General features: G+C 42.3%; 1 protein-coding gene across 1 annotated transcript; it reads right to left on the bottom strand.

Annotated features, from left to right (window-relative positions):
* Positions 1-11668: 11668 nt before the first annotated feature.
* On the bottom strand, positions 11669-18730 carry caly (calcyon neuron-specific vesicular protein). Its single transcript, XM_056409561.1, has 5 exons — positions 18646-18730; positions 16433-16595; positions 15725-15844; positions 14900-15013; positions 11669-13344 (listed from the first exon to the last, which is right to left on the bottom strand). The coding sequence occupies exons 2-5, from the start codon at positions 16559-16561 to the stop codon at positions 13105-13107; spliced, it is 603 nt and encodes a 200-aa protein (XP_056265536.1). The 5' UTR covers positions 16562-16595; positions 18646-18730; the 3' UTR covers positions 11669-13104.
* Between the last annotated feature and the right edge of the window lie 6905 nt (positions 18731-25635).

A 25635-nucleotide genomic window follows, 5' to 3' on the forward strand; every position in this document is an offset into this window, starting at 1 on the left:
ATTAACATAAAACAAATAAAAAAATGTCAGACATAAACATAAAAAACTATATAAAACACTACACAATGATACATATATATATATATATATATACATACATAGACATACATACACATATATACATACATAAATTCCCCAAAACAAAACAACAACAAAAAAGCAAAAGACAACAGAAGTTATTACTTTATTGCCACCTTAGCTCACAGTGCAACAGGACGGACATCACTTCATTCAACACATCATACATAAAAAACATCCGATAACTAAAGCACATACAAAAAATACCACAAATAGAGTAGGACATACTTCTGTGGGGCATAGCTTAAACTTTTTAAAATCCCAGACAAGTTTTTATTTAGACATACTGAAATGGAAAGGTTCAGTTGAGGAGATGTTTTCCTCAATAAACTTTAATTTCTGTCACAGTCGTTCCCTCCTCCTGCTCACCTTGGTGGTAGAGGAGGACGTTCGCTCGGACTTCGTCCTTCAACATCAATCTCGCTCATTCAGACTCGCTGCAGCTCTGTTAGTCTTGCAGGAGTGACTCTAGCTGCTCTGAGTCTGCCAAGTTGTTGCATCAGCTCAACGTTAAAAACCTATTGAAAAACAAACACATTGTAAACTTTAATAGGCATTTGCCGTGGGTATGAGGACGTAGAATTTTACTGGTTCTTTCTCTTATTACCTAAAATGCAGGCAAAACACTAATTAATAATCACTAGCACATGCTTGGTGAAGTGTGGAAATCTTTTACGGTTGCATTAGGTGCAAATGAGATTAAAAGTGCACTAACGGGCTTCGACTCAAAGTGTTTACTTGAAATAGCACCTCTCACGAGTTGTTTTGCCTGCAACGACAAATGAGTTGTATTCCTAAATCACATCTAGATTTCATAATCACATGTGTAGCTCAGAAGAAGACTATCTTTGGTTGACCCAAGAGCGATACAGTATGTCTTTGTACTGCATTTGCTCTGGAGATTTTGTCCTACAGTCTTGCGAATATGAAAACAAAAAGTGCCATGTGTATGAAGAATTTAGCACCCTGCAGCTCCCAAACAAATACCTCTTAATTATAAGCAATTGGCCCTCCTTCCCCACCGACCGCTGACTGGGACACATGAAAGTGTTGGTAATTGTGAGAGTTGCTGCGTTTATGTGTGTGCGGGAGGGGGGGGGGGGGGGCCTCAATGTGACGCGTCTGTAAAAAATAAAAATGGAAGGCTCTCATTGAATACAATGACTTCCTTCCTCTCTCTTTTGCTGTATCGCCCAAGCTGGAAAAAAACCCTCCATTTGGCACTGATTCGGGAAGACGCACATTTGAAGGGGGGGGGGGGGGGGGCTTCAATGGAGACCACATGTATCTGAAGCCACGACACTTCGAACCCCCTCTAATTTAGATGTCTAAGAATTTGCTGTATGTGCTGCCTCATGCCAGTAAGTCTCAGCCTCACTGTACATAAATGGCACAGGGCAGTGTACTGTCACCCCCATTTGTAAGTCATTAAAATAGTTTCTCGGTGACATATTAATTAAAGGGTTATGCTCATGTCCTCTCGCCTGTGGATGAAGAGCGCTGAAGTTCTGCATTGTATGTGTGTGTGTGTGTGTGTGTGTGTGTGGTTTTATTTATGCTACATGACGTGCTGAGAGATAACTGAGCACATGTTTGAACCATCTGTAACTTATCGTCTCATCACTTGAAGACACAGTTTTAAGATGAGTCACACTGGAGTTTAAACTGTATTTTGTACAACAAACAGGACGGGAGCAGCGAGGAACAAGATGCATTCCCAACATCCTGAGACAACGCTATCCCGAAACAAAAAAAAGGACGTTTGATGATTTAGAATTTAAAATGTTGTGTAAATTAATTTCCTGTTTATCTTTTGGCCACTTGGGGGCAGCGGATATAGCGATACATCTGATGAAGGTTTTAGTTACTTCCGGATCTGCTGTAAAGCTTTGGACTAGACCAATTTGAGTGAGTTTCAAGCTCTGGCTTCTTGGCCATCTGGTGGCTGCATCTTGGAACCTACACCAACAGGCCAATTGCATACTCTTTCCGTCGCTGAGACACAACTGTGGATATCTCATAGAGTAGTGTTTCTTAAACCGTGTTCAATAATGTAGCACCCTTTGTAGCACCCTGACAAGTGTGAAACACACAACTTACAAAACGTGAATGTGAGGCTGTTTTTTGCATCTAGTTTACGGTAGTAAACAATCCCATAATAATGGAATTTATTATAGTCAAGCATGACTTGTACCCTCCACAATAGGGGTAGCCTACCCCCATTGGTGAAACACACTGAGCATGGAGCACTGTGGTGCCCGGCATTATTACTTTATCCATCTTATAGCATGGAGCTCTTCAGTCATATATAACAATATTGATCAATATTCATTGAGTTTATTATAATGTTTTGGGGTAAATTAGGTTATTTGTTATATGGCTATTTGGAAGGAGTGTTTTGAACTAAAACTCCTAGTGAACGTACAACATGTGAATAGGCTTAGTCCAAGTATGGAGACCACATGAGTATATCTTTATAATTTTTTTTAATAAAAAGGGCTCTTTTACTGCATAATTATCCCTGGACTTTTGGTTTAAATTGTGATATTGCCTTTGACATTTAGATTAAATACTATAGGTCATGATAAAAATCTTTATCTTTGGCGTAATTTCCATGGGCTGGGGCTTAAACCGAGTCTAAAAAAAACTTGCTGTAATAAAAATCGGCTGATATATTCATGTGTTTTAAATTATTGAAATTTCTTTTCATGATGCAATGTGTTTATTATATATTTCAGCTTAAACCTAACCTTAAACATAGCATTTATTTCCCTCGAGTGCATCTTTTTGCTCTTCATGAGCATAATCTTTGTATCTCTTGGCCTGCTGGGAGAATTATGGCTCTAATAACTTTCATTCGAAGCCCCTGTAGCATCAGTAAAATGTTTACTAGAAGAGCGCAAAGAGGACCTTTAATGAAGCCATGCGTTCGTTACAGAGCCTTTGACTCAATTCAATGTGTATAAATACATCCATTTCATTATGGAGGCCAGTCAAATATTTGTTTCAGCGGTTTTCCCCCCATATAATGTAAATTGCTGCAAGCTGTTGCACTTGGAAAATGTTTTCTCATAATGCTTTTCTGCCTTCACATAAATCACAGCTAAATGTTGCATTCAAATGACTACAGACAGGCAATTTATTCTTGGCTTCCCTTATCCGCCTTGAGAGAGGCTTGTGGCAAGAGGGTCGCTTTTGTTTTTATTAGCGACAGACATTATTTGTTGACAGTTGGTCATCATCATTTTCAAATTCATTGTTTTTTTTCTCAGTTTTGACCACTGTCAGATGAAGGGGTGAAAACATTTTAAGAAATAGGTCACTGTGAGGCAATGAGTACATTACCATTGTTTTCTTTCTTTAAAAAGAAATAGTTAAGTGTTATATTTACCATCCTAGTGTGTTAGTACGATTTTTGCTCAAAAGATATACTCAGAAATATCATGAACCTATAAGAGTTTCTTGTCTAGGCTTCCATGCTACGCCATGTAACCAGACCCACAAACCTGGAATAGCACCTCAAAATAACATTTGTATTCCCTTAATAAAAAAGAATAACTTTATTGATACACCATGTGCAAGAAGAGCCGGCGATGAAATTATAGTTGCTGAATAACAGAAAGACAAGGTTGTTCTATGCAGTGTGAGTGAGCCGCTCTGTGACAGCTTTATATACATCTCAGTGGGGTTTGCTGACAGGCGGTGTGACTGAGGGATTTTGGTAAATATGTCAGCAGCAGAAATCCTGAAAAAGTCTGTGTCTTTGCTGCCTGTTCACTAAAGTCGTACATAAAACCGTCACTGGAGAGCAGACGTACAGCTGATGTTGTGTTGACGAATGTCTCTGACACGTTAACATGGATCTGTTATTGAGCAGAAGCATTCAAATTGCTAAGATTGGCCAGGTGTCCATGCTAGATGAGGTACTGGGACCTTGATTAGTTCAGGTTCTATGCCCTGACCAATGGACTATCCTGACCCTAACTACTTGAGGTCTATGCCTATAACCTTAACCAATTGTCTCCGCCTAATATGCAGGGCGAGTCTTGCCAAGAAGACTAGTGGGATTCATAATGGACCCAAAACCTTAGTCCTGCCCTACTTTGCTTTGATTGGCTAGTACTACTCTGCTGTGATTGCCATATTATCTTGAGGTAGCAATGTACTTTCCCACCCGCGGCATGAGTGTAAACTCTTAAGATGAACAATAGTTCCTGGTGTAGATGAAGTAAAATGTAGCTCAATTAGCAGCTGGCTACTTAGCTAGCTTGCATATACCACTGTGCTTATCACAGCACAGCGAGGCGGGATGAAGGGAAAACTCCTGGGGAACAAAACTAACGTGTTAGCAACACATTAGCTCCAGGCAGTTGAGGGTGGCTTGGTTAGCATTAAACTGATTATTTCAAAACATTATTAAATAAAAGCAACACTCACAAAACAGCTAGAATAAAAGGGATATGTAGGATTTGAAAAAAGTAACAATGACAGTTTAACTGCTTTAGGACTGTGTTCATAGTGGCTACTAGTCACACAACACCCAACTAAATACATAGTTAACCTACACACATGAAACTTTAACAGTATCTTGGCAAAGAACAGGTGAGAACCCACATACATGACTCAAAACACACACACGTAAAGTCCAATTTTCAAAAGGTCCAGAAGAGTTATTCTACGTACGAAGGGATCAATAACCAGGGAAGTTATCCGAAAGAGGCAAACTAACCAGACGGAGTCGACAGGAATCAGCAGTGAGATCAACAGAGTTCAGTCAACGGTAAACAGGATCAGAATCAGAATCAGGATCAGGATCAGAATCAGGATCAGAATCAGAATCAGGATCAGGATGAACTCAGATTAATAACAAACACTTTAGCTTTAGTAAAAGACAACTTGGCAACTGACCACTAAAGGTGGGCCGGTGTAAACACTACTGAGGCAGTGAAGTAGCTGTGAGCTATAAGGGAAGAGCAGATCAGGTGGGAGGGGTAACCAGAGGACAGGTGAGTGTGGCTGGGTCTAATATGACAACACAGTAAATAATATTGACAATAAGGCAGAATACTGAATGAATAATCCTGAGAGATCAGGGAGGAGAAACAATACTTGATGTCTAAAGATGCTGCTTAGCAGTTATAAAATGATCGTGACTTACAAAAATGTCAGAGAAAAAACAAATGGACAATTAGTTTTGGAGCATGGTTCGCCTTTTTTTCCGGGAAGCCGAGATGCTGGGCGGGATCCCTGGAACCTGTCAAAGATTAGAAACTGGTTGGGGGTTGTGAGATGTTGTCTGGAGTCTTAAAACTTTCAAGCCACACCCGTGTTTACTGGTCTGGACCTGGCAGACTTGGTCACAAAGAAGAAGCAGCAAGGGCAATTTGATTTGATTAATTTGGAAGATTATGAGTAAACCTGATAGTGACCTGATTGTCATGGATTATAAATTTCAATTAAGCGATGGGATTATTGTTACAAATAACGATTTTGCACCAGCACAGAGGCTTCTCTTTCTTTATTCAGTCTAAGAATTGCAGTGTGCGACTTTAGTGACATTAAAAGGGTTATTCAATTCAATATTCAGTTTATTTTATATAGCCCAATATCAAAAATAACAATCTGTACACATACGACAACCCTGTCCCAGGACTTCACATCGGTTCAGGAAAAACTCCACAAAAATAGAACAAAATCATTTCATGGGGAAAAAGGGAGGAGGATCCCTCTCCAGGATGGACAGAAGCAATAGATGTCATGTGTACAAAATGAAGCGTTACAGAGTTACAACACATTCAGCATATAACTATGAATACTGCTCTTTCATTCCTGTGTGACATTATTTAAATGTGTATGGCGCCTTTTTTACACGAGCAGAAAGTAAATATAACCCAAACAGAGAGATAAACCTGGTCCAACCCTAATCATTTTCATGTTCATTTTTTTACTTCACAAAATAGCATCAAGTACAGATCACAAGCAAATCTCCTAAATATATAGACAATAAGTTACAGCGCTGAAGTGATTAGTTGATGAGTAGATCATCAGAAAAAAGTAATTCTTCAAGCAAATCCAGTTTCAGCTTCTCAATTGTGAGGATGTACTGCTCTTCTTGGTCTTATGTGATCATAAACTGCATTTCTTGGTGAACAAATACTTGATTGTATCCCCTTGGGACACTGTGACGCTGCTCTTTGTCTGCCTCCGAAAACATTGGAGCCTACATTTTCCATAATGTAAATTTCATCAGACATTGCAATGGCACGTTCTTTGAACCCCCATATTTCCATGAAGTTAATGCCAAACTTAGATTTCCTTGACAACATAATCAAATATTTTTTCCTTCAGACTTTGGAGATCTTTCTTCAGAAAAGAGAAGAGATTTTTACAGGCTCCTCGTGATGAGTAAACTGTGAAATCAATGCCCCTTTAAGTGACATTTAGAAAGCAAAATCTAAAAAAACGTAACCTTTCCAACAAGTTAAGGTTATGAACAGTTCAAAGTTGGAGAAACAAGCTGTCCCTCTGTTTCTCCTGAGTGCTCCCCTATGAACGGGGAGTAATTACCAGTTATATTAACAAACTGTATTGGCTCACAGACAGTATCTTCATCTTCATATAACTACTGATACCACAGCGCTGGTATTACATGACCCCAAAGCCAGACCTCTTGTCTGGATCATTTAGGAACAATGTTGATTGATAAACAACTGTAGAGTATGGTAAACCCACTTTGGGATAACAGTGTGACATACATTTTTAAGCTCAGAGATTCAAACTGCTTCCGTGCTGTGTCATGCTCTGCATTTATTCCTGAAGATCTTCTGATAACATATCCCATGGTATGTCCTAGCTGACCGAGTCATGGATTCAACAGATAACCATTAATCACACTGTGACCTTCCTCTCAACCAGGCCCATCTAAAGCTCATTCATCCCTATTTGCCATGCGGCTCTGCGGGTCGATAATTGGCAAAGCAAAACACAGATTAAACCCAATTTGGAGGGTTTCAACTTGAAGCTTAGCAGAGACAGCCGGGCTCAGGCTGAACTGGAGTTCGCTGCGCTCTGGTCCTCTCTGCCTGTCTGAGGCTTCACCGGGAGGGGACCGCAAACCTAAATCAAACCAGTCTGTTCTCTGTGTGTCTGTGTGTGTGTGTGTGAAAGAGAGAGAAAAAAGGGGAAAGAAAACAGTGTGTGTGTGTGTGTGTGTCTGTCTGTGTCTGTGTGTGTGTGTAGAGCATGCAACAGTTCACTTCTCCCTGCGTTACCATCTGTAATAGAAACCAACTTCCAGCGTTCGAACTCCATTTGTCTCATTAACCTATTAGCTTAAAGTTTAATTGCAGGATGTCGTAAAACGATTTGGTCTGTGAGTAATGACAATATTTCGTCTGCGTAATGGCCAGAACAAAGCAAACCAAAGCTAAGCAAAGCCGTTTGTTTTTCTCCCTCACGGCATGTCTGGGCTGCAGATTTGGGCCTTTTTACCTCGCCGTGCCGGTTGGATAATTGTTTACTGGCGAGGTTGTTGTTGCATGAGGACAACATCACGGCAGGAGAACAAACTAATGACTAATTTCATGGCCATTGAGTCATTTTCAAAAGACCATCACGATGATCAACTTTAAAGAGAAACTGTGACTAATCCGACAGCAGGTACTCAAGGTGTAGTCAACAGGGTATAATTCCCTCGTAAAGTGAAACAAGACGGCTATAAAGATGTCTCCACATCAGCTTTTCAGTGACTCTAATGGCCTTTTAGAAAACATAATCCACTTAAAATCTGCTCATCAAACTGCGGTTCAAAACCACATTCCTCTCTGCAACCGTGGGCGATGACCTCTAGGTGGCAGCGTACCTCATGAAACCTCCACCACTGTAACAACAACATCACTTCAATTATAAAACCTCTTCAATTGTCCACCCTTTTATTTGTTCCTCAGGGCAACGAAACTGGATGACAGTGCGTCCGAAGACACGCTAAGTTATGATCAGCTGCCCCGGCTCTCGCTCCTGCCCTTTAAACAGCAGCTTGATAGGATCTGTGAGGCGCGCTGGCATGTATAGTGTTACTCTCATCAAAGGGGGACTGAATGGGGGTGAATGGAGGATGATGTGTGTACTGCCTCTGCTTAGTGGAGGCATTTCCAGCTGGCGCCAGGGCAGAGGAAACCCACTGAGACACACAACAACACACACAGACACAGGGGTCAGCCTAGATTCACCCTCCTCCTCCACCACCACCACCTCCAGGCCTCTTGGCCTCCACCGCCTCCTCTTCTTCCACCCGAAACCCTCACCCCCCGCCTTCTCTTCCCAGGCCCGGCCGCCTCTCATCTGCTCTTTCTCTCTTGTTCATCTTTTCTTCTGCTTTTCCTTCCATCTCTCTGCTGTCTCCTTTTTCTCTTCTTTGCTTTCCCTTCCTATTTATCAAACTTAATTACATTTTAGTACACTTATAAATGCTCTAAAGAGCCGACTTGGGGGTTTTTTTGTGTTAGAGTGTAAAGAATAAGATTTATTGATATACAGTTATTTGTAGGAGTAACATTTAAGAGCTACTCTTAAGTATTCAAATGATTTAACACATGCAGGTCAAGCCCGCTGCATTTCATGGCAACATGCGTCCTGTGTAGCCGGTGGAACAGAGACGATTAATTCAGATTAGGCACTGACTTTGTGTGTTCAGGGAGAGAGCATTGGTCAGCGCACAGGACCCGAGTAAATTGGGTTACAGGTACCTTCTTGAGCATGGACGCCTGCCAATTCTAGCGATCGAATGCTATGGAGTGGGTCTTGCCAAGAAAAGCAGCAGGATTCTTAATAACAATGAAGGCACAGTCATACATGCGCAGATGCAGACAAATGAGGCAATACTTACGCTGATAGGAGGAAGTGTGAGGTGGGGTCCACCACACAAACACTGCTATTAGTTAAGGCTGTAACTCCACTTGATGCGAACATTCACATTTTGCATATTGGACTGATTGCAAACTGAATAATTATATTATTAAACAATTTATATATTGCTTCAGCTAACATATCATTTATAAAGTCACTCCAACATGTCAAACAACGTGTCCTCTCACCTTTCAATACTGCAGCCATCTAAGATGTATCTTGACAAACTTATACAACTTTTGGCGCGCTCTTATTTTGAAGTCGTAAGTAATTTCATAAATAGCTCATAATTCTTTGAGCAAAAGTTCTACACTTTGGGAAATATGCTTATTCACTTTCTTGCAGAGACGTAGACAACCAGATTGATGCCACTCTCAGTGGCCGACAATATGAAGCTCCAGAATCCAAAATAGTCCGGCACAAAACCCTCCTTTAAATCAGCAGCCAATGTTTCAATGTTATGCTAAGCTAAGCTAACCAGCTTTAGATTGCATATTCATATTTAACATGTAGTCAAGAATGTGGCAAGATTCATGTCATCTAACGCTTTACGCGAGAAGGCAAACAAGCATATTTTTCAAAAAAAGAAGTAAAATGTAAGGATTTTGTACTTTTAATAATTTGATAAACATGGGCTCTCTAGCCCACCTTCCTCTTAGCTTTCATCTCCTGCTCCTGCTCTCGGCCTACAGTATCCATCTTGTTATTGTATATTACATTGTGTTGAAAGAATGTCACAGTTTCAGAGGATGCTGTATCATAACGCCTCTTAGCAGATCAGCTTAAGTCTTTCAGACAGTATTCAAGTTGCCACGAAGCTTCGTTCTTCCTCTCCAACATTTGAGTGGCAACTTTGATTGGGATGTTCGCTGTAAACTGACTCTTGGCTCTTCCCTCCCTCGCAGTCTTTTGGGTAGAAGGGGCACTCCGAACGGTCAAATTAAAAAGCCAACCTGCTATTTTACTGTTCAGATCTGTTGATGCTATAAAGCAGGGAAATGGGGCTTGGCGGCCTTTACGCGACTACTCGGCTGATTTTACGTGATTTTCCCCCGGCCCTGAATCTAAGCCTTTTTTTGGCACAACATGCTATGCTTTGACCATGCATGGGATCTGTAAATGCCCTAATAAATATAAACACATTATTCAGTTCCATGCCCTGGGCCAACAGCATCTAAAGTATTTCACCTATAACAGTAGGGAGAAAAACGAGCCTAGAGGCTAAGCAGGGCCTAATGTAGATTTAATTAACAAGCTAAGCATGGGCTCACAGACACACACACACACACACACACACACTCACACTCTCACACACACACACTCACACACAGAAGCACAAAGATGCACGTGTGCAACACAAAGACACTTGCACAAAAACTTTAGCAAACACACATAATTAGATTTTCACACACACACACACAATTCAAGCCACACATCTCTGGGTTTGAGCAATGGTGTGAAAATATGTGAGTGTAAATGAGATGCAGACAGGCTCACAGCAGTGAACCCAGCAGAGAGAGACGAAGAGAGAGAGAGAGAGAGTGAGCGAGAGAGAGAGAGGATGTGGCTTGGCTTTGAATTGCTAAACCAAGTTTGGGGAGGAAGGAATCATATTTTGACTTCTATGCATACTGATAATCTTGTTGCTGTTTTTTCCCCCTTCAAACCAGACTTTTAGGAGCAATTGTTGCTAAAAGTAGTAGTACGAGTAGTAAGCATTTTGTTAAAATGTGCTTCACTGCAAGTCTCAAAAGTAAATTAACTAAGTACTTTTAATCAAGTACAATTAAGAGGTACTTGTATTTCTAAAGTATCTACTTTATATTTCACCTGACATACATTTTGGAGGAAAAGATTGCACATTTTATTATGATTACTAGTTACATGTCTCTTACTGTACTATTTACAGTACAGTAAACATCATTATCATAAAATATCATGTCTAAACACTGCAATTATCTGTAGCTACATGTGGTCCGGCTGCAACATTAAAATACTACTTACAAGTAAAAACGTTAATGAAAATAATCCAATAAGAATAAGAATATAATGTGAACTACGGTCTATTTCCTGTAATGGTTTACTTTTAAAAGTGTTGCATTGCTTTACTGTAAAAAGTACTTCTAAAAATATAGAAATTGGCATGAAATAGAATAACTCAATTAAAGTACCTCCAAACTGCACTGAAGGAGAGCACTTGAGGAGTAAACGCTTACAGAGTGTCCTTAACGTCCTTCCACTTCGGACTCCGCTCTAGATTAAAAGCTCAGTTTGTTGCTGTTGGCTGAAAAACATCAAATGAATGGTTTTTGATAAACGCAACCGCTAATATATCATCTGTCCCATTAATTAAGGCCATCAGAGAATACGAGATGTAAATCAACGGGTCCGGTTGTGAATGAGACACTTCAGTCATTTATTTCTGTTCAGTCAGTGACATCAGAGCCATCTGCTTTGATGTAAATGTTTGGCACTTGGACCCCCGGGGCCAAGCTGTGCTGTGATCTCACATACTCACATGAAGAGCGTGAAGAAGAGGAAAAGCAGGTCAAAATAAGTGGTGGCAGACTTGTGAGTTATTTCCGGTGACTGATGTAAAACAACAATATTTGCTTCACATCATTTGTCCCCTTTAAAAGTGGATGTGCAATGGATTGGAAAGGAACTCGTCATCTTTAACAAAGCGGAGATTTACAAACACAACTTTATCGTTGGAAAGACACCAAGTATTAGACACGCAGATTTGTTAATGAAATAAATAGAAACATGTGAAAACAATAGAAGCTTTTAGGTATACATCATGAGCACTGATTACATCTATACTGCATGATTAGAGCAGCTACTTCATACGTTCATATATAATGAGTCAACCCTGTGGTTGAACTGTCATTTAAAATGGCATTACAGAATACTTACAGCAACGTACATCAAAAACAAAATATAGGAACAAAACTCATAATTTACAATCATCTTCCACACATGGAAATACAGCATTATTTAAATGTAAATTTTTTTATTATTATTAATAAGTTAAAAGCTCTCCAGTTGTATTCGTAACGACAGTAAGTTGCTCACATCATCATGTAACATAACAAAGAGACGTACAGTGGCTTCAGAATATCTTCACCTCCATTTACATGTTGCAAACTTTATTGCGTTGTCGTTTTAAGTTATAATAGTGAAAATGTACTTGTTTGGCAACTTATTCTACACACAAAAACCCATAATGACAAAGAGGTTGTAGTTTTTCAGTAGATTTTTAATAGTTTGATGGTTTCCAACGCCACTGTGTAAGTCTCTTTAAAACACTTTCGAACTAACAGGTCTGCAATTTACCATTTCCAGATAATCGCATGCTAAATCTCATTTTTCCGACAAAACATTAAAATGGTCAATTATAGTTCTTTCTCTTAAAGTTGGAAGTGTGGGCACATATGCTGAGAATTTCATACGTGTTCCCCTCTGAAATGAAATGAATAGATATAACGAGATAACGAGACGGAGCGATGAGGAGGAACTCGCCGTGATCTCATTAAAAACTTGTTATCCTCACTTCTCAGTCTGAGCTCTCGCTTCGCTTCTCTTCTCACACCTCATACTCTCGCTGATAAATACACCAAATCATACGGTGTGTGGATGTATGCGCACACGCGTACACAACTGCAAACATGCATGCAATACACATGCGCTCACATGAACATTTACAGTGTACATACACACACTGAATGCAGATGTCGGCGATTACTCACGCCTCAGTGACACTGTAAAAGTCAGGCACATTCTCCAACACTTTAATAACATTCCTGCCTCTAACCGCAACATCTTACGACACAAACACACACACACACACAAGTTGTGTATTAGACTGTAATAGAAGAATTAACGAAATATACGTGTATTGAAGTTGAGTAAACATGAGGTTTACAGAGCTGATTTACAATTCCAGTAGTTATACAGACACCTTCATGGTTTCGGAGCACCAGTATAAACAAGCGGTTCGATGGACGACACGAGGGGAAAGGAAAATAAACTCCTGAACAAATACAATCAAAAGGGCTTCTCCTCTACCACCCCCCCCGTCATCACTTCCTCCCTTTCACACCAGCAATCCTGTCAGACCCGTCACTCCTCTCCCTCAAGCACTCCTTTCTGCTGCTCACTACCTCGTTGGGCCACCTCGGCCTCCTTCAGAGCGTTGATGACTGGTAGCCATGGCGACGGCAGCTCAGACCCGGTCCTCTTGACCTGGTTGAGGTGGCTGAGTGCGGCGTACAGCCCGCTGTTGGCCCCGCCGCGGACACCCGGGTCCTCCTGCTGCTGCGTGTAGTACATCTCCAGAGCTGCCGGGGTGCAATGCTTCTGCTGTGACAGCAGAAGGACAAACACGTCTTTGTTTGTTTCAAGGTGGCAAACAGCTCTGATGTTAACAACATGGGTCCACACCAGGAGGTCAACATAGGCAGCCTATTTGTTCCTGAAATTCATCACTTCATGGTTATTTTTGCTTCAGTAATAATGATTAACATACTTGTTGACATCTTTTATTAGATGATTACATGGGGACATTTCTGAAGACTGAAAGCGGACATTACGTTTTTGAATCCTTGTTGAAGAAAATTTGAATCATCAATATGTTAATGTTTACATGACAATTGTTTCAGATTTTGCAATAAGGAAACACACCATTTTTAGTAGTTACCAAGGAACACATGAGGAGCTAACTGCTCGTAAACAATTAGTTAACGGACAGTTTAGACAAACCCCTAATCAAATGATATAGAGTAGGATGAAAAATTAGACTATCTATATAATTTGGGAAACAACTGTTAATTAACTAATATGCAATTGATTGTTCATGTTCATCTGTGAACACTTATAAAGGTTCTTTACTGCATAGTTCTTGATTATTTCTCAAAAATCAAAGTTCTTTCCGATGATGCTGGCAGGGTTGACGATCCCAAAGCACAGACATAGTTAAAGTTTAAGGTACTAAGACACCACGGTTGCGAGGTCAATTTAAAACCATGATGTGCAACATCTTTAAACTCAGGTGTATTTGTTTTTGAGGAGGCCGAGTGTGTACGAGACAATGTGGGTGAATTATATCAAACAAACTGAGCATCCATCCTGTTAATGTTATGTTATGGAAGGAGCCCACTGAGTTGTGTTGACCTCACGAGAGTTTCTTCTCCGAGGATCCACTACCTGACCTTCCCTCTCAGTGAGGAGTCGAACCTCTCAAAAGCACAGCAGTCATTTCGCCTCCCTCCATCCTCACTCCCCTTTTTATTTCTCCAACAACGCATTAACAGGAAAAAAATGCTGAAAGCAACTGTAACCGGCAAAAAACTTCAAAAGCCTTGCCGGAAGGTTCCCCCCCCCCTCCTCCCTTCCCTTCCCTTCCTTGCTTCCCCCCTCACTGTTAAGCCTTTAATCACAGTTTAGTCACGCTCAGCCCTAATTAAAGACCCCTCCGATTCACAGGCATCCCAATCTCTGCCTGACCAGAAACCGGGCTCTGTGGCTCCCTCCTTCTCTCTCTCTCTCCTTTCTTATGTGAGACAGGCTCTTTAACTAACATGCGTGGCAACGGTGGCTCGCTACACGATGCCTCCAAGGTGTCGTTGGGAGATAATGAGTTTGGGTTTCCAGCTCCAGTTTTCAGAGAATCCTCCCGCGTGCCGAGAAACAAAGCACCAGCTGCGGCGTAGACTGTGTAAGTGGCCTTTGAGTGGATGACGCACAGACTACTACGGCCTGGATAATGAAATAAGAAGTCTGTGCTATGGAAGGACGAGACTAATACATGAGTTACTTCAGGAAGATTGTATTTCTCTCCCATAATCATGGAAATCCACGTGTGTGCATCTGTGTGTGTGTGTGTGTGTGTGTGTGTGTGTGTGTTTATGCTGCTTACCTTGAGGATGAAACCCTCTGGGCAGGTAAGTTTGTCGTACCACATGGCTTTGTACATTAGCAGGAGGAGCAGGCTGGTCAGGAAGGCCAACGTGATGAGGATCAGACCTGTGATCTGAGCCACCACACACACACACACAAACAAGTACACCACTTCAGCAACACATGCCTTCTATACTTAAAAAGAATAAGGCTGGCAATATATTTCGTTTTTTTTATTTTTTATCTTTGAAAAGACCAAAACCAACAATCCATTAGTCGTGTGTTGATACTTTGTGGTTTCCCAACTCTGTCCCTGGCACTCAGCCTCAATTGATTACGACTGAAGACAGATATAATAAAGTAACAAATATTAAATGCAATTTGAAAAAAGGCTCAATATTTTTGGTCAAACAGCGAAGCATTGTAGAATGTAGCAAACATTACTCAAACAGGTAAATGAAGTGCATTTGTCGGGCCCTATTTTAATTAGCAGATTAATACACAATTGGAGATCGAGTGAAAATAAAGTGCAGTGTGTGTGATCATGGTATTATGGTAAATTATTATTAGTACAGCAATTGTTTAGTTTATTGTTGCGTGTTATTATTCAAAAAAAAATTCTGCCAAAGCATATGCGCTGTCAATATTTTTCGATGTGTTTTGCTTTGAGAAAGAAATTATAAATTCTATAGCGACACATTTTTATTTAATATTCTCTCTTCTAAATGATGGAGCCCGTAGTTTAGTGCATTGCGCTTTGGATTCACAGTTAATATTTGTAAGTGTGATCCATCCATTGTTGGTTTTGTTCTTTTGGTCTGGAACATGATCCGACTTGTTGTACCTTAGCTTTGTCTGAAACATCACTGTAGAAGTTGATTTTCAGCTTCCTGATATTGGGCTCGTACAGTTTGTTCTTCTTCTTCTGCTGCAGCTGATATTGTGTTGACGTCCTCACAATGATCTGAAGCAGAAACAATCATGTTATTGTGACTCTTGTGGACCTGCTAATTATCTGGGATTTGTTTTTCACATTACGGTTGATGGCTGATGTTGTGCCCAGTGTTAAACAAAGTGTTTGACCCATTCAAAATATAATTTTCCATGTCTAAAAATACACGAGCATCATTTGCAAAAGCAGACCGTTTTAATCGATGCCTTAAAAAAAACTGATTTGTGAGCTACAAAGTGTTTTTTATGTTAATGTTTCAGGAACATTTAGACAGCCTGTGGAACATCCTGTGCTACTGAGTGCTTCATTCAACACAAAATATGATCGTGAGAGCTTTCCTCTTGCATTATGCATTCAAAAGGTGCCCGCATTGCGTGGGCTGATGCCAAGGTTTGAACCTGGGACGGCAGGTAACGAAAGGGGGATACAGAAGTCTCCCTGTCGGGGCCTGAGCTTGTAGGGTAAGTGTGCCCACGTGAGTTTTAATGGTGTTTGTCCAGACGTGTGCGGCAGCGAATCTGTTTTAGATTAAAAAAACAAGCATATGTAGGTAGGCACATCCACAGACTCGCAAAGAGCGACCTAATAGGCCGCACTTACCTTGTCTGCGAACGGCTGCTGCAGCTGGTTGACCTCCAGGGGAGTGATGAGGGGGATGTTATCAAAGCCGTCATCCGCAGACGGCTGCTTCTCCAGTTTGTCTGACAGATTGCTGCCTAGCTTCACCATGGCTGCTGAGCTGCCTGAAAATGCCTGGACAGATCTGGAGAGCAGGGACAACCAGCTCAGGTCATACTGACTCAAACTGTGTGCCCAAATGTAACCAAATATGACAGCGCTGCTCAAAGCGAGGACACTACCAGGGCACGAAAAAAGATGGAGACGGTGGGAAGAGGAGAAACAAGACAGGACCATAGATTGTTTATAAGAAGGACAAGAGTAATACAGACCACAGACAACATTAAATATGATTTATTTAAAGTGTGTCTGATACAAAAATAAATAAGATTGATATGCAATGACGGCCTCTTGGTTCATCTACGCCAAACTTAACTAGCTAACTTGCATTAGCTACAAATAAGAGGATGATATCAATCTTCTTGTCTAACTCTCAGAAACCAAGCAAGTAGGCATATTTCCCAAAATGTCTGAGTATTCCCTAAATAATCGATTTATTATGTGAGTGGAATTACATGTATATGGTTTAAAGTGGTGGCATATTTAAGTGACTTCAGACTTCTGTGTTTGCATCCTCAGAGTTTGTGCAATACAACAATCCAAAGTATACATGTTCCACAACCATCAACTCCATCTCTTCCTCCAAACTCATATCTTTAATGTTTAGAAACGACGAGTAAATCCAACGCGCCGCCGAACGCCTCTCTGCTCTGCTGCTCTGAAGGGATTCATTTTTCTCATTCACACACTGCAACACAACACCTTCCCTCGGCCAAGGAGCCCACAGGCCCCAATGACGCCAGTGACTCACAATGAGGATAGACTCACCAGGAGGCAAAGAGCTACAGTGTTTATGCTGCAGGAGACGTCCGTGATGCACTGGGAAAGTGTGTTTGATAATGGAGACACAGGATCGTTAACTTAGGCTGCTGGACACATCCATAACCGGCTGAAGTATACTGTGTATTGTCATTAAGTTGAGAAGATGGTGCAAAATGATCACCTCTGAATTGGGAAAAGGACGAAGACAAATCTTGATAAAGAATCTCTTCTTTTGATTTTATTCATTTTATTTCCGAGCGGTTATAGAGCAGTATTTATCAACGGAGAAAAAAATACATTTAAGTGAGTATACAAATAAGACCTATAGTCAACTTGGTGTCCTTTGTGAGTGGGTGGCTAAACTGGTCATCTGTGCTAAAGACCATTTCTTCCTCCAAACAGTTTGAGGGAAGTGTATGCGATGAATCATCCTGAATCTGTGATTAACAAATGAGCCGGGTGCTGCTGTCAACCACTCAGTGTTCCCACACTCTGGCAGGAAATGAGTGCAAGCAAAAGAGAGCTGCAAATAACATCTTATAAATCTTCATTTTACCCACAATTAAGAAAAATTATGGCATAATTATAGTTTAATTCATCGGCCACAAGCTTTTATTTAACAATTTAACAGGACTGGCAGGAAGCAGCTCTCTGAAGGTGAAGACCTGCTGTGTTATGAATAGGTATGGGCTGTTTATGCCCTGTGCCTCTCAAGTTCCTCAGGCTTCACTGGCCACGCATATCTGAACCTGCTGCATTAAGCCTGCATGCTGAGAGAATATAGACAGGCTGTGTAACCAGGAATCAGAGAGCAGGGATGCAACAGCAGCACATGACATATAAGAAGGCTGACACTCGACTAATTGTCGAATTAATTAGGCTGCAGATCAGAATATGCTTTTACGCAGACAGTTATTATTTTATACGTCATATTTAGCTACATAAAGCTTGCATTGAATCAGTTTTGGACTTAATGAATGTGTCCATAAGCCCCGAGGACAATCAATAGGCTATATGCGTATTTAAGAGCCGTTTATGTAACGTGACGATTGCGCAAATTACATCGCAGTCCATCCGGCCGCAAACACCCCATTGAAGGCGAAGCTCGTTCATTCATTCACCGAAAGCAGATGAACCATCATGAATCACCGGCACTAAATATCCCCTCATCACGTCATTGCTCTGTCCTGTAGGCAGCGGACGTGTACACGCAGCGGCACACGGCAGCTCTCGACCCTCGAACACGTATCACAGAATAACTGCTGCGCACTCAGAAAACATACAAGTAGAAAAAAGAGAATTATAATACTCACGGTGGGTTTTCTGTGCTCGCTTGTTCGCCGATGGACTGGATCGGACCTCACTGATGCTGCTGACGGGGAGGGGGGTGGTAGCGAGGGGGGATGGGGGGGATCGGCGTGACCGCGGGTTGTCGTGGTGATCTGTGATTCACGGCAGCACTGCGCATGTATTCAGCATCCGGAGCTGCTCGGTGCGCTGGAGGAAGCTGGCTGCTCGGTGCGAATGCGCATCCCACCGCGGAGCACAGTGTGGCTGATCAGGGACATTGCGTTTTGTCACGTGGGAAATAATCATATCTCGGTTTATCCGAGTGTTTTGTGGTCAATGCGGTAAGAAAAGCGCCGTGCGGTCTGTATAATTTGACGTGTGCGCATGACAACATGATCTGATAGGATCGATACAATACGAGACCCCTGACGCAAATATGTAACGACCAAAACCAGATCAAATAGCAAGCAGCATAATCTGAGAACGCATAAATGACTCAAAACAAATACAGTGGCAATGCAACACCATTTGTAGTTATAAAAGGACAGCAGTGTCTGTTGAACTCGGTGGTGGAAAGTAACATCAACTACATGTACAGAGGGTCTGGATTTAAGTTCAGTTTTGAAGTATTTGTTTGAGTATTGCCTTTGACACTTCCTTCTAAACTACAGTCCGATTGAGAGAGAGAGAGAACGGGAGAGAGAGATAGAGGTTGTGCTTTTTATTACTTAACATATATATTTAATAGCTTTAGTTGGGGACATGTTTAGCATTTGTGATTATAAACATTGAATAAATGGTCTAAAACCCACTATAGAAAATAAGCAGATACAGGGATATCGTTTATTAATTAAAACACTTACAGCCAGTATTTGTCACCATTTGAACTTCTCATATAAGACATATTTAATAGTATAACAGTGTTTACTATATTTGTATTCATTATCTGTTTATATAATATAATCCACACTAACATGTATATAAACTAACAACTACAATACAGTATTCTTTAAACCAAACATCGCATGCTTTTTATGAATGCTAAATAAAAATAGTGTGATAGGACTCTCTTTATTCTGCATAATAAGCACTTTTATTGTTGAATTTTTTTTTCTGCTAAAAACCTGTGTACTTTCTCGTATTATGAATTTACTTTCACTTGTCAAAGAGGGCTCATGCCCGGAAAAGATCGTGCTCACCAGTCAAAAAGGAGGCGCTGGTGAGCAAGTTTCCGCAGACTTCCCTCCTCGACCTGTTACTCAGGTAGACATTTGTATTAACAATCAGACCATTGACCAGGGTGTGTTAATAGACTCAGGGGCTGACGAAGCCTTATAGACTGGGGCCTAGTCAAACAGCTAAAAATAAAAACTGTCCCGCTATCTCATCCTGTTAGTGCCAGTGCCTTAGACGGCCGCTTGTTGTTCACAGTTACCCATTGCACTGAGCCCATACAGATTACTATAAATAAGGACCATACCGAGAGCATGCAATTTCATATTTTGAGTCGACTCAGCACAAGATTATTTTCGGCTTTCCTTGGTTGAAGATCCACAGTCCTCACTTAGACTGGCCGTCAGGAAAGCTTAAGGAATGGGGAGAGGATTGTAAAGGCAGGTGTAAACTTTCGCAACCTGTTAATGCACCAACAGACTCTAGTAGGATCATTATAGATCACCCTGACTATCCTGATCTACACAAGGTACCTTCCTGTTACCATGATTTAAAAGAAGCGTTTAACAAGTCTAAAGCCTTGTCGCTACCTCCTCACCGAGATTTTGACTGTCCCATTGATCTCTTACCGAGCCCCATTCCCAAGGGGAGACTTTACTCGATTTCGAGACCTGAGAGAACAGCAATGGATGAATACATCTCCTCTTCACTCAAATCAGGGATTATCCGTCCTTCATCGTCTCCAGCCGGAGCGGATTCTTTGTGGGAAAGAAAGACGGGTCTCTGAGACCTTGCATAGACTACAGTCCACTAAATGACATTACGGTGAAGAACCGCTATCCTCTGCCACTCATGTCATCTGCTTTTGAACTGCTTCAACGGCCAAGATATTCACCAAGTTGGATTTAAGAAATGCATATCACTTGGTTAGAATAAAACAAGGGATGAGTGGAAGACTGGATTCAACACTCAGAATGGTCACTATGAGTACTTGGTAATGCCTTTTGGACTGTGCAATGCACCGCTGTTTTTCAAGCTTTTGTGAATGAGGTTTTGGGAATTCTTGAATATTTCAGTGTTTGTGTATCTGGATGACATACTGATTTTCTCCCCAGACGCTAAATCTCATGTTAACCATGTCCGCCAAGTTTTGCAGAAACTACTGGATAATCAGCTATATGTCAAGGCAGAGAAGTGCGAGTTCCACACAGAAGAGGTGTCTTTCTTAGGATACATAGTCTCACCTAATCATATCCAAATGGATCCTGCGAAAGTCAGTGCAGTATCCCAGTGGCCCACACCAGACTCCAGGAAAAAGGTTCAGCAGTTCCTAGGATTTGCTAACTTCTATAGGAAGTTTATTAGGAATTTCAGTTCTGTTGCTGCTCCTCTGCATGTTCTGACTTCTCCTAAGGTTCCTTCAAGTGGACCCCAGGCGGATCTCGCTTGCCAACTTCTCACAGAGAGATTGTCATCAGCTCCCATACTCACCATTCCAGATCCCCAGCGCCAGTTTATGGTCGAGGTGGATGCTTCCAATGAGGGAATTGGAGGAGTACTGTCTCAACGTTCTGCAGAAGACAACAAGATGCATCCATGTGCTTACCTGTCGCGGAAGTTGACAACGGCAGAGCGGAATTATGACGTGGGAAACAAGGAATTGTTAGCTGTAAAAGCTGCCCTCGAGGAATGGAGACACTGGCTGGAGGGTGCAGAGCAACCGTTTTTAGTCTGGACAGATCACAAGAATCTAGAATATATAAGAAAGGCTAAGCGTCTCAACTCCCGTCAGGCCAGGTGGACACTTTTCTTTAGTAGATTCAACTTCACACTCTCTTTTCGTCCGGGGTCTCAGAATCAAAACCCCGATGCTTTGTCTCGTCTTTACGATCCCGAACCACTTGCGGTAGAGCCCAAGACCATCCTTCCACTTAACCGGGTGATCGGAGCCTTTTCCTGGCAAGTGGAGTCAGGCGTTAAAGAGGCAAATGTCATGAATCCAGCGCCTAGCGAGTGTCCCAACAATCTGCTGTTTGTTCCTGAGGCTCTTCACTCCAAGGTCATCCACTGGGCTCACTCATCTGTGCTTTCGTGCCATCCGGGAGTAGCAAGAACAATGTTCAGGATTCAACAACGTTTCTGGTGGCCATCCATGAAGAAAATGTGGCCGAGTATGTAGCGGCTTGTCCGGTGTGTGCGTGTAATAAGACCTCATCTCAAGTTAAGATGGGCTTGCTCCAGCCGCTGCCGATTCCCCATCGTCCTGGTCACACATTTCGATGGATTTTGTGACAGGATTTCCCTCATCCAGAGGCAAGACTACGGTTCTAACAGTGGTTGATCGATTTTCAAAATGGCTCACTTCATCCCATTGACCAAGCTTCCCTCTGCCAAAGTCACCGCAGAGGTCATGATGAATCACGTATTCAGGATCCATGGATTCCCTAATGACATTGTTTCCGACAGGGGTCCACAATTCATTTCCGCCTTCTGGAAAGAGTTTTGTCGACTCATAGGTGCCACCGTCAGCCTGTCATCAGGATATCACCCTCAGTCAAATGGACAGTCGGAGCGTCTGAACCAAGAACTAGAGACTACGCTACGTTGTCTCGTCTCCCGGAACCAGACCACCTGGAGTGACCACCTCACATGGGTCGAGGTTGCCCACAATACCCTTCCTACGGCGGCCACAGGTCTCTCTCCATTCCATTGTGTCAATGGTTTCCAGCCTCCACTTTTCCCTAACAACGAGGAAGAGGTGATGGTTCCATCGGCACATGCCATGATCAGGCGTTGTCGCAGAGTTTGGGCTGGTGCTCGCCAGTCTCTTCTCCAGTTCAGCTCGGATGAAGGCTGTTGCGGACGTTCATCGCAGGGTCGCTCCCTCCTACAGTCCAGGCCAAAAGGTTTGGCTCTCTACCAAAGACTTACCACTCCATGTCGCCTCAAAGAAACTGGCTCCGAGATTTGTGGGTCCGTTTCCAGTGTCCAGAGTCATCAACCCGGCGTGCGCTTGCAACTCCCAGGACCTTGAGAGTGCACCCAACGTTTCACGTTAGTAGAATCAAGCCGGTGTGTGAGAGCACACTTGTTCCCGCCCCCTCCACCGCCCCAGTTCTTTGAAGGGGGTGACGTTTACAAGGTCCGTAAGCTACTGGAGGTCCGTAATAGGGAGGGCAAGCAATTCCTGGTAGACTGGAAGGGTTACGGTCCTGAGGCTAGAAGCTGGATAGCTGCTTCATTTATCGTAGACAAGACTCTTATCCACGACTTTTACAATCAGCCTGGGCCATCAGGAGTTGGCCCTAGAGGGGGGGGTACTGTTGTGCACCGACAGATATGCTAGAGAGGTTCAGGTCATTTATGTTCGCTTTCTCTCATTCCAGGCTTCCTGATTGTTTTCACCTGTCATCACACCTGTCTCCTATGCTCATCAGTGTCAGCCCGGCCCCTGATTGGTCCCACCTGTGTCTTGTTACCATGTGCTTAAATTCGCCTGTCTCCCAGTGTTCCTTGTCAGTTCGTCTGGTCTTTTGCCATGATCAGGTCGGGTTATGTTGTGCTCTTGAAAAGTTTTTGATCCCTCACTACGTGAGCGCTTTCATTTTGTTCACTGCAGAACCGAAAAATAAAGTACTTACAAATACTTTATCTCTGTCTCCCGGGTCGTGCAATTGGGTCCTACTTCCTAAGTGTCTGAGATCGTAACACACCTTCCCTCGGCCAAGGAGCCCACAGGCCCCAATGACGCCAGTGACTCACAATGAGGATAGACTCACCAGGAGGCAAAGAGCTACAGTGTTTATGCTGCAGGAGACGTCCGTGATGCACTGGGAAAGTGTGTTTGATAATGGAGACACAGGATCGTTAACTTAGGCTGCTGGACACATCCATAACCGGCTGAAGTATACTGTGTATTGTCATTAAGTTGAGAAGATGGTGCAAAATGATCACCTCTGAATTGGGAAAAGGACGAAGACAAATCTTGATAAAGAATCTCTTCTTTTGATTTTATTCATTTTATTTCCGAGCGGTTATAGAGCAGTATTTATCAACGGAGAAAAAAATACATTTAAGTGAGTATACAAATAAGACCTATAGTCAACTTGGTGTCCTTTGTGAGTGGGTGGCTAAACTGGTCATCTGTGCTAAAGACCATTTCTTCCTCCAAACAGTTTGAGGGAAGTGTGTACGATGAATCATCCTGAATCTGTGATTAACAAATGAGCCGGGTGCTGCTGTCAACCACTCAGTGTTCCCACACTCTGGCAGGAAATGAGTGCAAGCAAAAGAGAGCTGCAAATAACATCTTATAAATCTTCATTTTACCCACAATTAAGAAAAATTATGGTATAATTATAGTTTAATTCATCGGCCACAAGCTTTTATTTAACAATTTAACAGGACTGGCAGGAAGCAGCTCTCTGAAGGTGAAGACCTGCTGTGTTATGAATAGGTAAGAGTGGGCTGTTTATGCCCTGTGCCTCTCAAGTTCCTCAGGCTTCACTGGCCACGCATATCTGAACCTGCTGCATTAAGCCTGCATGCTGAGAGAATATAGACAGGCTGTGTAACCAGGAATCAGAGAGCAGGGATGCAACAGCAGCACATGACATATAAGAAGGCTGACACTCGACTAATTGTCGAATTAATTAGGCTGCAGATCAGAATATGCTTTTACGCATACAGTTATTATTTTATACGTCATATTTAGCTACATAAAGCTTGCATTGAATCAGTTTCGGACTTAATGAATGTGTCCATAAGCCCCGAGGACAATCAATAGGCTATATGCGTATTTAAGAGCCGTTTATGTAACGTGACGATTGCGCAAATTACATCGCAGTCCATCCGGCCCCAAACACCCCATTGAAGGCGAAGCTCGTTCATTCATTCACCGAAAGCAGATGAACCATCATGAATCACCGGCACTAAATATCCCCTCATCACGTCATTGCTCTGTCCTGTAGGCAGCGGACGTGTACACGCAGCGGCACACCGCAGCTCTCGACCCTCGAACACGTATCACAGAATAACTGCTGCGCACTCAGAAAACATACAAGTAGAAAAAAGAGAATTATAATACTCACGGTGGGTTTTCTGTGCTCGCTTGTTCGCCGATGGACTGGATCGGACCTCACTGATGCTGCTGACGGGGAGGGGGGTGGTAGCGAGGGGGGATGGGGGGGATCGGCGTGACCGCGGGTTGTCGTGGTGATCTGTGATTCACGGCAGCACTGCGCATGTATTCAGCATCCGGAGCTGCTCGGTGCGCTGGAGGAAGCTGGCTGCTGGGTGCGAATGCGCATCCCACCGCGGAGCACAGTGTGGCTGATCAGGGACATTGCGTTTTGTCACGTGGGAAATAATCATATCTCGGTTTATCCGAGTGTTTTGTGGTCAATGCGGTAAGAAAAGCGCCGTGCGGTCTGTATAATTTGACGTGTGCGCATGACAACATGATCTGATAGGATCGATACAATACGAGACCCCTGACGCAAATATGTAACGACCAAAACCAGATCAAATAGCAAGCAGCATAATCTGAGAACGCATAAATGACTCAAAACAAATACAGTGGCAATGCAACACCATTTGTAGTTATAAAAGGACAGCAGTGTCTGTTGAACTCGGTGGTGGAAAGTAACATCAACTACATGTACAGAGGGTCTGGATTTAAGTTCAGTTTTGAAGTATTTGTTTGAGTATTGCCTTTGACACTTCCTTCTAAACTACAGTCCGATTGAGAGAGAGAGAGAACGGGGGGGGGGGGGGGGGGGAGAGAGAGAGATAGAGGTTGTGCTTTTTATTACTTTACATATATATTTAATAGCTTTAGT

This window comes from Pseudoliparis swirei, chromosome 24 (assembly GCF_029220125.1).
Source record: "Pseudoliparis swirei isolate HS2019 ecotype Mariana Trench chromosome 24, NWPU_hadal_v1, whole genome shotgun sequence".
Lineage (NCBI taxonomy): Eukaryota > Metazoa > Chordata > Actinopteri > Perciformes > Liparidae > Pseudoliparis > Pseudoliparis swirei.

Coding starts and splice junctions, on each gene's coding strand:
- caly (XM_056409561.1), bottom strand. CDS start 16,561: ATGGTGAAGCTAGGCAGCAATCTGTCAGACAAACTGGAGAAGCAGCCG. Junction 15,845..16,432: donor AGCAGCCGTTCGCAGACAAG/GTAAGTGCGGCC, acceptor TTTCTGCTTCAG/ATCATTGTGAGGACGTCAAC. Junction 15,014..15,724: donor ATGTTTCAGACAAAGCTAAG/GTACAACAAGTC, acceptor GTGGTGGCTCAG/ATCACAGGTCTGATCCTCAT.